The sequence below is a fragment of the Musca autumnalis genome, unplaced genomic scaffold (assembly GCF_047663935.1).
Source record: "Musca autumnalis isolate F117 unplaced genomic scaffold, ASM4766393v1 scaffold_3, whole genome shotgun sequence".
NCBI lineage: Eukaryota > Metazoa > Arthropoda > Insecta > Diptera > Muscidae > Musca > Musca autumnalis.
The window spans coordinates 163,757,795-163,772,504 of NW_027411866.1; the positions used below are offsets into that span (position 1 = coordinate 163,757,795).

General features: G+C 34.9%; 1 protein-coding gene across 3 annotated transcripts in view; it reads right to left on the bottom strand.

Annotated features, from left to right (window-relative positions):
* The window catches only part of LOC141398062 (uncharacterized), a 367,734-nt gene that overhangs the window by 329,544 nt on the left and 23,480 nt on the right, over positions 1 to 14,710 (bottom strand). For all 3 annotated transcript variants that reach the window (XM_073975203.1, XM_073975204.1, XM_073975205.1), the window contains exon 2: positions 12,160 to 13,132. In XM_073975203.1, the coding sequence (XP_073831304.1) occupies positions 12,160 to 12,469 (310 nt within the window). In that variant the 5' untranslated portion in view covers positions 12,470 to 13,132. The remainder of the gene's footprint in view (positions 1 to 12,159; positions 13,133 to 14,710) is intronic.

The following is a 14,710-nucleotide window of genomic DNA, read 5'->3' on the forward strand; positions in this document are numbered from 1 at the left end:
TTAACACTCTAGAAGTCGCAATTATAGCTCAATAGTCACGAAATTTTGCACGAGGTAAGAGTTTAGGTAGAAGAAAATGCCTATAATTTTGCATGATGATCTGATATATTTTGGCGGGTTACATAGACCAAAAATACAATTTTTATGAAAAATATACAAAATTTATTTTTGGTCCATATTTTAATTCCTGGAGGACATATACCGGCAAAGTAGCCTACATATGGAATAATATCTACTGACCTTTCCCCTGATGCAAATTTCAATAATCTGTCTGCTAGATAACGGGCCTACTGCCTAATATAAATGTGTTTTGTGTAGAGAACCACAACTTCCTCCCATACTACAAATCGTCTGTATCATGACAGAGAAATTTTCAGTTTAGTTGCCAAATTGGATTTTTTATACAAATATTGCAGTATGGGGTCGCTTCACCACCTATTTTATACCTCAAGATTTAGGGTAAAGGGGATACAAAGAATATACAACCAAAGATGTGTCTCATCGAAATATTGGTTTTAGATCCCAAGTATGTTTGGACGAAATTCGTTTCAGACAATTTGGAGTCTATTTAGCCCTGTCCGTGCATCTGTCTCTCTTAATGTCTAGCTGGCTGGTGCGCACGATAACTCACGAACGGATCTACCGATTAGAACCAAATTTTATACAGTCATGTATCAGGTTGGAATATGGACTATATCGGTCCGTCCTTTGCGTACTTCCCACACAAAATTTGGGAAAAGTGCAGTTTGAGGACCCATATCGGATCTGTTTGATTATTATTTTTTTTTTTGAGGAAGGTTCTTTTCACGGTCCCTATTCTGGTCCCTTTTCCGGGGCAAGTCCATACTTCTTGAGATAATGATCCAAAAGTTCCACGGTTTTCACGGTCCCTATTCTGGTCCCTTTTCCGGGGTAAGTCCATACTTCTTGACATAATGGTCCAAAAGTTCCAAAAACCCCTGCAGGCTCCAACTAAAATTACAAATCTGAAAAAAATAATTCTCAAACTTTTCCTAAACTCAGAAGTTAGCTTACTAAAATCGATTTGGTATAGCCCCATACTGCGTTACCATGTCATACATGGTGCGTCTTAACTAACTTTAAGTGAAAACCGCTTACACCTGGGAAGTTTTTGCGGGTTTTGAAGCAACAATGTTCATAGGTGAGAAAAATCCAAAAACGAAAAACAAATCGCTGTAGGGATTTTTAAATAAATCGCGGTAAAAGTTCACATTTTTAGATTTTTTACGTTTTCACGATTTTGCTGGGAAAGCGCAAGTCCTATCGAAATGGGACTAAAGAAAATGTTGTAGCATGAAAATTCCGTACAAGATTCTAAAGAGAAATAAACTACCGAAAATGGATGGTAACCCTATATAGAGGCTGCGGTTAAAAGTGGATTGATATCATATTTATATATAAGTTGATATTCTGATCTCTGAGTTCATTACTAAAACCTATTCAGTTTGAATATTTGATTAGCAATTACCGGAATAAATCACAGAGGAGGTTTACTTTGCAATAAGAACTCCAGTTACTACATTACAGCAATTTCGGTTCAACAATGTGTTGGTAACAGTATAATAATTCAACTCAGGATCATTCGTTACATGGGAACAACGCAAAAAAATTGGAACTAGGACTGCAATATTTTTGCTATAGTATTTTTAGGCCACTAGGACCCGTTGATAAAAATTTCAGTTCGATATATTATCTAATAAGTGTCAGCATTGTGTGACGGTCTAAATTTCAAGCCGAAAGTTGCCCAAACGAAACCTGTGATTGCTTGAATTTAGGAATATAAATTAAATACCTCAAAAGTATGGGTACGAACTACGCCGAAACATAAATCTAAAAAGACAGATTTTGTAGATGTACATATAAATGTAATTTGTAGTTTACGGTGTCTTACGAACAAGCCTGTTTACGTGGATTTAAATATATTCGCATAAATGTCATTTACATATTCATACGTACGTGTGTGCAATATAACAGCATGCATTCTTAAGCAACCATCTCGTTATTAATTAATGTCTCTTAAGTGATTCATTATTCATTCAATTTTTCGTTGCCTTAAACTTTTCCCAACAAAACTACCGACATTTTGCATTTTAAAAATTGTGATAATTAATGTGAATCTTAATAAAGACAATTATGAGAAACAACAACATTAAGACGTTCAAAACGTAGGATGAAAATACACAGTAAAACAATTTGTAACATTATGAATAATATAAGCTTCTCCACCATACAGCAATTCCTTAAAGAAATTTAAACCATTTCATTAAGTTGAACAACATCACAATTTTTAATTATTCTCATTTAAAATTCAACTGATGTGATCAAAAATACGAGTAAATGAAATAAATATTTGCTTCATTATAAAATGTAATGTTTAAACTCATTTCAAATTAGCAAAGCTAAGCACAAATATATCTCAATCCCACGGCAGCGGGTGCCGAAACCAAAAGTGTTTCGGCCAGCGGCTGCCAACCCAGCATTATATGCTGCTACAACAACAACAACAAATATATCTGGGTTATTGTAGTTGAATATTGATAATGTCATTTCTCGTCTATTTCACCACTCATTTTTATTTAACCGGCATAACACTTAATCTAAATGTTGCCTTTGGGTATAACATTTATAAAGGTAGGTTCACATTAGGCAAAATATTTGCTCCAGCGACCAGCAGTGTGCGCTTACTGAGAGCAAGTGCGCGTAAATAATGCATTGAAAGTTTGGCTCACTTGCTCTCAGTAAACACACACTGCCGCTGGAGCAAATATTTGCTTAATGTGACCTTACGTTAAAAATTATATGTCGCAATTTCAACGAAAACAATAACTGTTTTTGCTGTGAGACATAGACATAGGCACGTATGAGGAACAAAGTACCGACAACAAATAACGATCATTCGCACCAATGCACATTGGATGCGCCCAACGACAAAAATCAAAAAATTCATGTTATCTTTTTAAGAATTTAAAGCTAGAAATCGCTTCTAAACTTTTCAATTTTTTCGAAAATAAACTTTGTTTTTTCCATTTTTCGCGGTTCTTAAGGAGAACACGTCTTACAATCATGACTAATTTTGTAGAAAAAATATGTATTTAAAAATGACAAAATATAGTTATATTATACGCGAGTTTCTGAAACAAAGGATTATTATTCAGTTTAATATTTTAGTACAATTAAAATCCCTCTAAATTTCAAGGGTTGCCACACACGAAATATTTAATATAGATGTATGGGTTTCCTTAAAGTTTTAGTTACTTTCCAAGCATATTCAAGAATCGCCACTAGTACCAAATTAAAGCCAAGGGTCTGCAGATTTCAAAACTGTTTAGATTTTTGCGGACATTTGCGGTTTTGGCAGGTATGACCAAAAATTTAACTCTATTTTTTGATTCTGAATTCATATTTTTTTGAATATTATTAAGTAATTTGATTACACTGTGCAACACTGAAAATGCAAACAACTTCCAATGGGCATTTTCTGAAAGTACATATTGAGACTACAAAAACCTTAATTGGGTTTTGTGTTTTTAGATCGGGTTTGGATTTTATGGCCGATCTAAAATGAGTCTTTTTTCTTGAATTCTGGTCAGTAGCGGCTAAACTGTTGGGAGTTAAACAAAGTAACCTTACTTACTTATCTGGCCCATTACAGAAAAATTGTTTCATAGACCGAACTAAGAAAAGATCTCCAATTCTCTCTGTTTAGTGTTTTGTTTTTGAAGTGCTTACTTAAGCCAAAGTAGCATCTGATGGCCAATACAATTCTTCTTTTTATTTCACAACTGATGTTGTTTGTTGCGTTTACGGCGGCGCCCAGGTACACGAAGTCTTTTACTACCTCAAAATTATAGGAACCAACTTCAACAGTTGGTCCGATCTCAGTGGACGCATTGCTCGTTGACGCCATCGACTTGGTTTTCTCGCCGTTTACCGCCAGACCCACTTAAGCAGATTCTCATTCGACCTTCGTAAAGGTATCGGTTACTTCTTTTATTGATCGTCCCATGATGTCTATATGATCAGCATAAGCAAGTAACATGTGGCTATTGGTGTAGATTGTGGCACCAAATTACCTTTCTGGTGTCTACAGGAGGATGTGCCAGTTCCAAAGCCATCAGTTTCACTCTTTGGTAGAATTTTCGCATTTCATTCTGTCTCCTGTACATCTCGATTTGTTCACACTCTCGCTTTGCGGAAAAGACGTTTCTCCTCTCTTCTTTTCTCCCGATACCTCTCTCGTGCGCTACGCGTTGCTACTGATTGTAAAGTAGCCCTATATGCCGCATTTTTCTTTTCGGTAGCAGCACGACACTACTCATCATACCATGGATTCCTTGGTGGAGGTCTCTGGAATCCAAGTACTGATTTTGAGGCTGTTTTCATAGAGTGGGCAATGTTTTGCCATTGTCCTGATATATTATCGGGACGACGAGTGCTTTAATTAAGCAGTTGCGCCAGTTGAGTGGAATATGCTGTAGCTATCTGTTGTGATTGCAGCTTACCGATGCCCAACTTCCGTGTTGTGTCTGTTCGCACTTTGTTTGCTACGTTTAATCTGGTACGTACCTTTGCTGCAACAACGTAGTGGTCCGAGCCTATGTTTGCAACTCGGAACGATCGTACATAAAACACGCTTGATGAATGTCTTCCATCTATTAAAAAGTGATCAATTTGATTTCTTGTTCTTTGATCTGGCGACAGCCAGGTGCCCTTATGAATATCGAAATGCTTAAATCTGGTACTGCTAACTACCATGTTTCTTGCAGCAGCAAAGTCTATCAGCCTCATACCATTGTCAGATTTTTCACTGTGGAGACTGAATTTCCCGACTGTTGGGCCAAAGATATTCTCCTTTTCAATTTTGGCATTAAAATCGCCTAGTATAATTTTAATGTCATGGGCAGGGCAACGGTCATAAGTTTCTTCTAAGCGCTCGTAAAATATATCTTTTGTCTGTTCGTCCTTGTCTTCAGTGGGCACATGAGCGCAAATAAAGCTGATGTTGAAGAATTTTGCTTTTAATCGAATTGCAGCGAGTCTTCCATTCACTGGGGTGAAGCTGGAAGACCAGATGTTTTAACCTTCGACCAACTACAAATCCGCAACCAAACTCATGCTTTGTGTCATGGCAGCTATAATACAGTGCATCACCTTTAGGTGTTGTATTGAGGCCTTTCCCGTTCCATCGTATTTCCTGTATGGCAGTAATGTCAGCCTTGTACTTTTCAAGTACATCTGCCAATGCGTAAATTGCATCTTCTCTATAAAGAGTGCGAACATTCCAGGTGCAGATTCGCAGATCATGGCCCTTAAACCGTTTGCGGGGTTCGTCAACTTTAAAGGGGTTTGTTTATCTTTTCTTTCCTTTTTTCATAGTAGGCTGTTTTTTCTAGGGGAGGGTTACTAACCCGACGCCCAAACCCAAGTTTTTAACGTTCTTATGGGTGAACGCGCGGCACATGTTAGCTCACTACCTTTAACGGGTGTTAAAGGCAGTTTCCCAGGTGACAACACAGGGAGGTCAGTGTCCACTTGAGATGAGAGAGGGACCAAGATAAATCCTGGGCTTTGCCATGTTAAAGCCGTTCAGGACCGTTCCTTGGTATCTTCCATCCCCTGCGTCACCCTGTAACCATTCGCCAAATATTGCAAATAATGTACCCACCAATTCTTCAAAACATTCTGAAACTCTAAAATGATTATTTCATGTTGTTTAAGCGGTTTTTCATAACATACCTTCTACAGAACATATTTAAAACAATGTTTACACAGCCAGTTTATTTTCATATTTGCATGCATTGTTGAAATATTTATCAAATATTAGTTGTAAACTATGCTAGAAACAACGAGATAGAAGCATTTTACAAAAATGTAATGTTTTGAGGAGTTGTATATTACATACTAGAGAATATTTTCCCCAAAGATAGCATTAAGACAAATGTAACAGTTTGGAGATAGGCTGCGAAATATATGCAACTTATGTAATTTTTAGATATATTATAAAATTTGAAGCAATAAATGCAGTATTTCGAGTTCATTATTCCTCCAAATATTTTCTTCTTGCTATTATCTACTAATTTTCTGCAGCGGTTAAACTAAGATTCGCATTTGTTTCTGCAATACAGCCCTGATTTGCATTAAAAATTCGATATTTAACAATGTTTATATGGGACCATAAACTACGAACCCGATCTAAGAAAACAAAACCCAAATATGGTTTTTGCCTATTGGTCCTCTACTTTCAGAAAATGCTCGACAGAAGTTATTTGCACGCGATTAGACCAATATGTTGCATAGTGTTATCCTTTCTTACATTTATGATCAATATATATATATATTTTTTTTACTTTTAGTGATTTCTTTTATCATGATAACTTGGAACAGTACTGATAACTCGTGAATAAAACTAAAAGGTTTTGGGGGTATACACTTTAATAAATATTTTTCTTGTTTGGGACACCCTAATGTTGCAACACGCCAAAACGTGGAAATTTTCCCCGTATTAAGAACTTACGTTATTGCAGGAATTCTGCAAAAAATGTGATTAAATATTATAAAGTACCAACAAATGGATGGTAACCCTATGGAGGTTGTAGTCAAAAGTTGAACGATATCACATTTCTTTTTACGGTGGTTTTCTGAATTCTGAGTTCATTATTAAACACATTGGGTTCGAATATTTGCTTAACAACTGTAGAAATAAATCGAGATACTGAATTTTTTCGCGGGAGGTTTACTATGCAATAAGAACTCCTGGCATTGGATTCCAGCAAATTCGATTGAACAATGTGTTGGTAACTGTAAAAAAATACTTCAATTAGGGATGATTGGTAGCATGGGAATCAAGCGAAAACTTGGACATAGGACTACAATATTTTTCTAAGTATATTTTTAAGCCACTAGGAACATTGATAACAATTTCAGTTCGATATATTATCTAGAATAATTTTTGTCACACCTTCCCATTTAAGTGCCACAAATGTGCAATGACTTGTAAGGACATCAATTGGTGCCCGGACATAACTCCCACGAACATAACTCCCAAAATGATTTTGGATGTTATGTCCCTTTTGCTTTGCGTGAAGCAAAGCGGTCATAATTCCTACAAAACACGCGGACATAACTCCCAACGATTTTTTTAATTACAAAATTATTTTTTGCTTTATTTAAGAAATTATGTCAGTATCAGTTCGAAGAAGTTTTACCAAACTATGGTATGGTAATTTTTTTAATATAGGGGGATTTCTGAGTGAAATCGGACACTTTTTCAAAATGAGGTTTTTGATTTCCTTTATTTATTGCTGTGGTGATGCTGCTCATTAGCAAAACATTTTAGTATATTTCCACATTTTTTTGACCAACGGTTCCAGAGATATCGCGCCTTGAAAAAGTCAAATTCTGTAAAAACTACATGCAAAGAAATACTCATAACTTCTTTAATATTGGTCCAATTTGAAAAAATCTTTTTCTGTATGTTTTGTTGTTTTATCAGCTATGTACAGTTGGCTTGGATGCTATTTTTGCGATTTAATAATTAAAATCAATTTTTTAAGATGCTCGAACCCTTCGATTCTTTTAATTTTTTTTTTGTATTAAATTACGTTCAATTACAAAAATTTTAAGTCCCATGTGGTAATGGGGCTCGGACGATTACTATTTTTTTTGAATTTTTTAAAATTTGTCAAAACAAATTTTCCTTAAAAAATTTTTATTTTCTTAAATTGTGAAAATATTTTTGAAAATGTCGCGCTTTTTTTTCAAAAATCTTTTCGTCTGCGGCGCTTTTTGTTTTTCAGAAAGTATTTGCATAATTTTAAACAACTTTTTATTTTCTTAAATAGTGAAAATATTTTTGGAACTAATCGCACGATTTTTTCTTTCAAAAATATTTTCGTCTGCGGCTCTTTTCGTTTTTCAGAAAGTATTTGAAAACTAAAAAAAATTTTATTTTCTTATAATTGAAAAAATCGCGCCATTTCTTACAAAAATACTTTTTTTTAATATTTATTTTGCAAAAGGTATGTGCGTATTTTTACAAAAACTTTTTTTCTAAAATAGTTAAAATATTTTTGTAAAAAAATAGCGCATTTTTTTTAAATATTTTCGCCTGTTTCGCTTTTTGTTTTTCAGTAAGTATTTGCATGTTTTTATAATATAATTATATTATATAATAGTGAATATATTTTGATAAAAATCGCGTGATTTTTTTTTTCAAAAAATTTCGCCTGTGGCGCGCTTTGTTTAAATAAAAATGGTAATTGAATTAAATACAAGTTTTCCATATTTTTAAATAACTTTACATTTTCTTAAAATTGGCAAATATTTTTGTAAATATTCCACGATTTCTTTTTAATATTTTCTTCAAAATGTTGAATCAATTACACTGTGAACCGAAATTTTGGGGGGTGGAAAATTCCTATTGGAGATGAAAGCCCTTGGTGAGTATATACAGAACCCCGAAGGACAGATTCGCCGTGAGTCGTACTTTCGCGATAAGGGGTGATGAAGTTTTTGCTAGAGACCCTGTAAGCCATCAGGTATTAGCGTTATATCTTTGTTCACTGTTGCTTTAGCTTATTTTTGAGATGACATGTCTTCAATCAAATCGAATGGGGATTATTTTCGTAGAGCACTTCGACCTTCTAACTCGCTTCCTTCAATATCCTTTTCGTCCTTTATTTTAAGAGCCGCTATAAAAGTACCCCAAGATGACGTTTTTCAGCTTCGAAATGTTCTGCAAAAATGTCGGCCAGAAAATTTTAGGTACGGCTCTCATTGACAACAAATCGATTTTGTCACGTTTTCGTGGTCTTTTAGTGCATTTACCATGTTTTTGTTCAGAAAAAGACTATATTTGATTTTTTGTATATTCGTTACAGAACATACAAAAACACAAAGCACAGTTTTTTCTGAGCAAACAGGGGTAAATGTAAAAAATTACTATGAAAACGCGACAAAAGCGATTAGTTGTCAATGAGAGCCGTACCTAAAATTTTCTGGCCGACATTTTTGCAGAACATTTCGAAGCTGAAAAACGTCATCTTGGGGTACTTTTATAGCGGCTCTTAAAATAAAGGACGAAAAGGACATTGAAGGAAGCGAGTTAGAAGGTCGAAGTGCTCTACGAAAATAATCCCCATTCGATTTGATTGAAGACATGTCATCTCAAAAATAAGCTAAAGCAACAGTGAACAAAGATATAACGCTAATACCTGATGGCTTACAGGGTCTCTAGCAAAAACTTCATCACCCCTTATCGCGAAAGTACGACTCACGGCGAATCTGTCCTTCGGGGTTCTGTATATACTCACCAAGGGCTTTCATCTCCAATAGGAATTTTCCACCCCCCAGACTTTGAGCTCCATTTTGTTGCACAGTGTTATAAATTGTTTTATGAAGGGCAAAATGTCTACGAAATTAAAGTTATTTTGTAATTTTCTTATAGATTTGAAATGAAAATTGTATTTAAAAAACAAATAAATTTAAAAAACGGACATTATTCCCATTGGGAGTTATGTCCGCAACGGGTGGTAGGACATAACTCCCAAAACGATCTGGGACATATGTCCGCAAACAAAGGCGGACATAACTCCCAAAATTGTTTTGGGAGTTATGATCGTTGGGAGTTATGTCCCGGCACCCATCAATTATCTTTGTAATGTTTCCGTATGTTTATATCCTCAGCATTTATGCGAACGAGGGTATATATGTGCACTTTCATACGGGCAAAATGTGCCCCATCGAAATATAGGTTTTAGACCCCAACCATGTTTGGACGAAATCCGTTTCAGACAATTTGGAGTCAACTTAGCAATATCCGTCCGTCTGTCTGTCTGGCTGGCTGCTGCACACGATAACTCTGGAACGGATTAACCGATTCGGTCCAAAATTAGGCTTTTGTAATATTTAAATTTAAAAAGTACCGTTATCAAGAACTAAAAATTTAAATTTGATAAAAAAGTATAAATTCTTAGAGTATATCTTTTGGTTGCCACCTATTGCCACCTTGGCTCTTGATTTACATTAATTAGATATTTCTTCCGAAGCGAAATGTGTAAAAACATTCTGCCCATATCTGCAATCTTCTGAGATATATTGGTTCAGATTTTATATAGCCCCCAATATATCTTTTTCCGATTTTGCTACAACTTGTTCAATTTTGATCGAACAGCCTTGAAATTTAATACATATGTGTTATTCTTAGGCCCCTAAATAGCTACACCGATTTTCACAAAAATCGGTTCAGATTTGGATACAGCCTTATATATATATTTCCCCGATTTTGCTATAACTCGGTTAATTTTTATCGAATAGCCTGTAAATTTGATATGTTATATTTTCTTAGGTCCCTGAATAGGTTCAGCGATTTTCGTAAAAATCGGTTCAGATTTGGATATTGCCCCCATATGTATATTTCCCCGATTTTGCTATATTTCGCTCAATTTTTGATGAATATCCTTCAAATTTAGCATGGGAGGTTCCTCAGGCCCCTGTTCAGTTTTACCATTGACCTAGGTTGGTGAATGTTTGCACAAGTACTTATGAGGGCACAGGAATGGAAAATATCAACTTTGGTCCATATCGGTTCAGGTTTGAATATGACCTCCATATATAATTTCGCCCGATGTGCCTCAATTTCGGATAATTACGGCATATTTTCTTAATTTAATCAATATCTCACATACATTGTGTGTTTAGTGCATCGAATACATAAAATCGGGCGATAATATATATGAGAGCTATATGAAAATCTAACCCGATTTTTGTCAAAATCGGTGGAACTTAAAAAGGGCCTAAGAAAACATTTCATGTTAAATTTGAAGGCTATTTTTTAAAATTGAGTGATTTCATTTCATATTAAATTTGAAGGCTATTCGATCAAAATTGACCGAGTTACAACAATATCGGGGAAAGATATATATGGGGGCTGTATCCAAATCTTAACCGATATGGACCAAAGTTGAAAATTTTCATTCCTATGCCCTTGTAAGTACTTGTACAAAAATTCATCAACATAGGTCAACCCCTTCTATTGTTGTCCACTTTTGTATGGAAGCGGCAACACTGTGCGACACCTTGTGTAGTGGTTGGAGCGAAAGATAACTCTTGAACGGATCTGCCGAATCGGTCCAAAATTTGGCCTTCGTAATGTTTTGTCCAAACTTAGTATAAGTTCGAAGATAAGCCATATCGGTCCACACCTTCAGGTAACACTCCAGAAAGTTCAAAAACGTTCGGAAAAATTGTGCACACGATAACTCTTGAAGGGAGTGATCGATTTGGTCCATACTTTACACATCCTAATAAATCTACCATATGTATATCAGGTTTGAATATGAACTATATTTGTTCACTCCTTCGTGTACCTCCCACACACAATTTCGGATAAGTTCACTTTAAGGCCTGCTCTCGAATCACTTTGATTTCTGTTGAAGCAACTTACATTCGCTGCCTTATTTACGACGGTAAACGCTTTTTCAGTGGCAAGTCCATACTTCTGGAGAAAACAGCCCAAAAGATGTCCAAACTTAGTTTCAGTTCGAAGATTGGCAACGACTTCCTGTACTTCCCTCCAATATTTAAAAATGTAACTAAAATGGTATGCACGATATCCCTTGAACGGGGCAACCAAATTTATCCAAACGTTTGATCTCCTAATATTTTGTCCAAATTTAGTTTAACTTCGAAAATGGCCATCATACTGACTACCTTATACCAAACATTTGTTTCTTTCACTTTTCTCCTCTTCTTCTAGTCAAAACAAAAGTTTAAGGTCATTTCAAATAATTTATCCAACTAAGTACTTGATAAATATTTTTGACGTTTAGGGAAATCAACCATTGTTGATGTCCAAGGTTCATTATGTGACAGACCAAGCCTATTAAATCAACTAGTCCCTGTAGGACTACTTAAATCTTCACACACCATACAGTTTTATTTTTATATCTGTCACTCATACCATGTTCATATGATATCCATATCATATACAAATGCACACACACATACATCTGCCTGGCAGATTGTCTTTTTGTGTCTGCTAAATTTAAATTTATTTTTTTATATTTGGTGTAGTTGGTATGAATGTATGAATATTTGTTTGTTTGTTTGTTTCTGACATTTGTCTGCATCATTACTTACCACTTAAATATGTTATAAAATCCGTATTCTTGTCATTTTTTATTTCACGTTTTACCACATTTGCTTTGGGTAGTGAATGTTGATGTAAGTATTTTGTGGCCAGCACTGTAGCATATGATGTAATGTCAGAGTATGGTGACTTTTGATGATGACGCTGATCCTGCTCCAGATGCTGCTCCTGCTGTTTCTGATGCTGTCGCTTATGTTCCAGCTTGAGGCCAACAACAACAGCATGATGTTGTTGCTGTTGTATAATTAAAACAAATGCCACAAGTAGATTAAATAACCAGATACAGTTAATGTCACACATTGTCCATTTCACAATAATGCCGACACGTTCAAAAATTAAAATTTGTTTTCAGACACAAATGGCAAATACAAATATCCGATTTTATATACAATGTTGTTTCTACTTTTGAAATTGAGTTGAATTGTGTACATACGAGTGTGTTTGTTTTTGTATATAATTTATGTGTACATACTCGCGCTATTATTTACGCTCACACAAATACCAATGCTGATTGTTGTACGAAGTATCGATACGCGTTTTCCATTCTAACGTAGGTAGAGGAGGAGGTAACTTCACAAGGAGCAACGTAACTTTACGCACGTTCGCGACATATCGCTTGAGGCATTGTTACTTTTACACACAGTGACAACGGAAGGTGAAAATGGCAATACGAATGACAGCACAACACGTTCAATTTAAATTAAAATTTATTATACAACTGTGAACGAACCGTTATACCGGCGGTACACGCGTAATGTATTGACGACACAACAGTAGTCCGTGCACACACATACACATACACAGTGTATGATTAATGAACCTGAACGGTTGGTAGATATAAAGAACTTTGATTTTGTCTCTTTTGGTATTTTTTAAATTTTTGTTTGTGTTTAAATTCACTTTATTGTTTCTTTATTACATCATGTAAAATTCTTGTTAAATTTTAGAGGGTCTTTCAGGAATCTGAAATAAGAAAATATGGTATAATTATGGTTATTAATGCAGCAAAATATTCGATGCCAAAAATGAGTGCAATAGTCGATGCAAGTTTTTGTTTGGAATTCCACATTGTTTCTTTACTCAAAGAGTGACATAACCCAAAAAATACATTTTTCAAATTACAAATTTCCATTTATTCAGCACATTTTACTATCTATTAATTGTTGGAAGTCAAAATTCAACAAACCACTTTTGGCAAAATAGTTTTTGATTTTAATTATGACACTTGTTGCGTTAATGAGTGATATTTTACAAATTCCATTCAATGACATTTCAGATATTTCATGTTATAAAATGTTTATTTTTTAAAGTCCATTTATTCCCTTCATTTCCAGTTTTAATAAAATCAGAATTGGAGATAATTAAAAACAAGTAAAAAACATTAAGTTCGGGCCGAACTTTTTATACTCTCCACCATAAAATACTCTTAATTAAAATGGAATTTCTTTTGACAATTTTAGATGGAAACATTTTTCCACCGTGGATACCCCAAATGTCTAAATAACATAATCTAAAAATGTGTTCAGCCAGGTGAAAGTTACCGCCTATGGGGCTAAATCAAAATGTCTAAATATCTTTAAAATTTTTTGTGGAAAAGTTTTATAACAGCATGGAACCTCAAAAGTCAAATTTCGGGTAGTTCCGTCAAACAATGTACCTAAGACCATCAAAATACTGAAAATCGGGAGGTATCGTTATATGGGAGCTATACCAAAACATGGACATATGCTTACTATTTTTAGTGAAGAAGTTTCGTGACCACTGAAAATTCAAATGTCAAATTACAGCAGGTTCGATTTTTGGTGCTAAGTTTCATGACCACAGAAAACCTCAAATGTCAAATTACAGCTAGTTCGGTTAAAAATTCTAGTTAAAATTCTCAAAATAACGAAATTCGAAATGTACCGTTATATGGGGGCTATACCAAAACATGGACCTATATTGACGATTTTTGGTGGAGAAGTTTCGTGGCCACGAGAACCTTAAATGCGAAATTACAGGTACTTCGCTTAACAATTATAGCTAAAATCCTCAAAATATCGAAAACCGAGTGGACCTATATTGGCGATATTTAATGGAGAAGTTTCGTGACCACTGAGAACATCAAATGTCAAATTATTTAAAAATTGTAGCTTAAATGCTCAAAATACCGAAAATCGGGAGGTTCCGTTATATGGGGGCTATACCAAAACGTGAACCTATGTTGAAAATTTTGGGAGGAGATGTTTTGTGTCCACTGGGAACCTCAACAGTCAAATTACAGGTAGTTCGATTAAAAATTGTATTTAAAATCCTCAAAATACTGAAAAGCGGGAGGTACCGTTAAATGGGGCTATACCAAAACATAGACCTATGTTGACGGTTTTTGGTGGAGATGTTTTGTGACCACTATGAACCTTAAATATTAAATTATTTTTAGTTGCTAAAATCTTCAAAATACCGAAAATCGGAAAGTACCGTTATACCGAGTCGAACTTTTTATACCCTCCACCATTAAATATTCTGAAATAAAGTGGAATAATTAGTTTTCTTTCTGTCCAA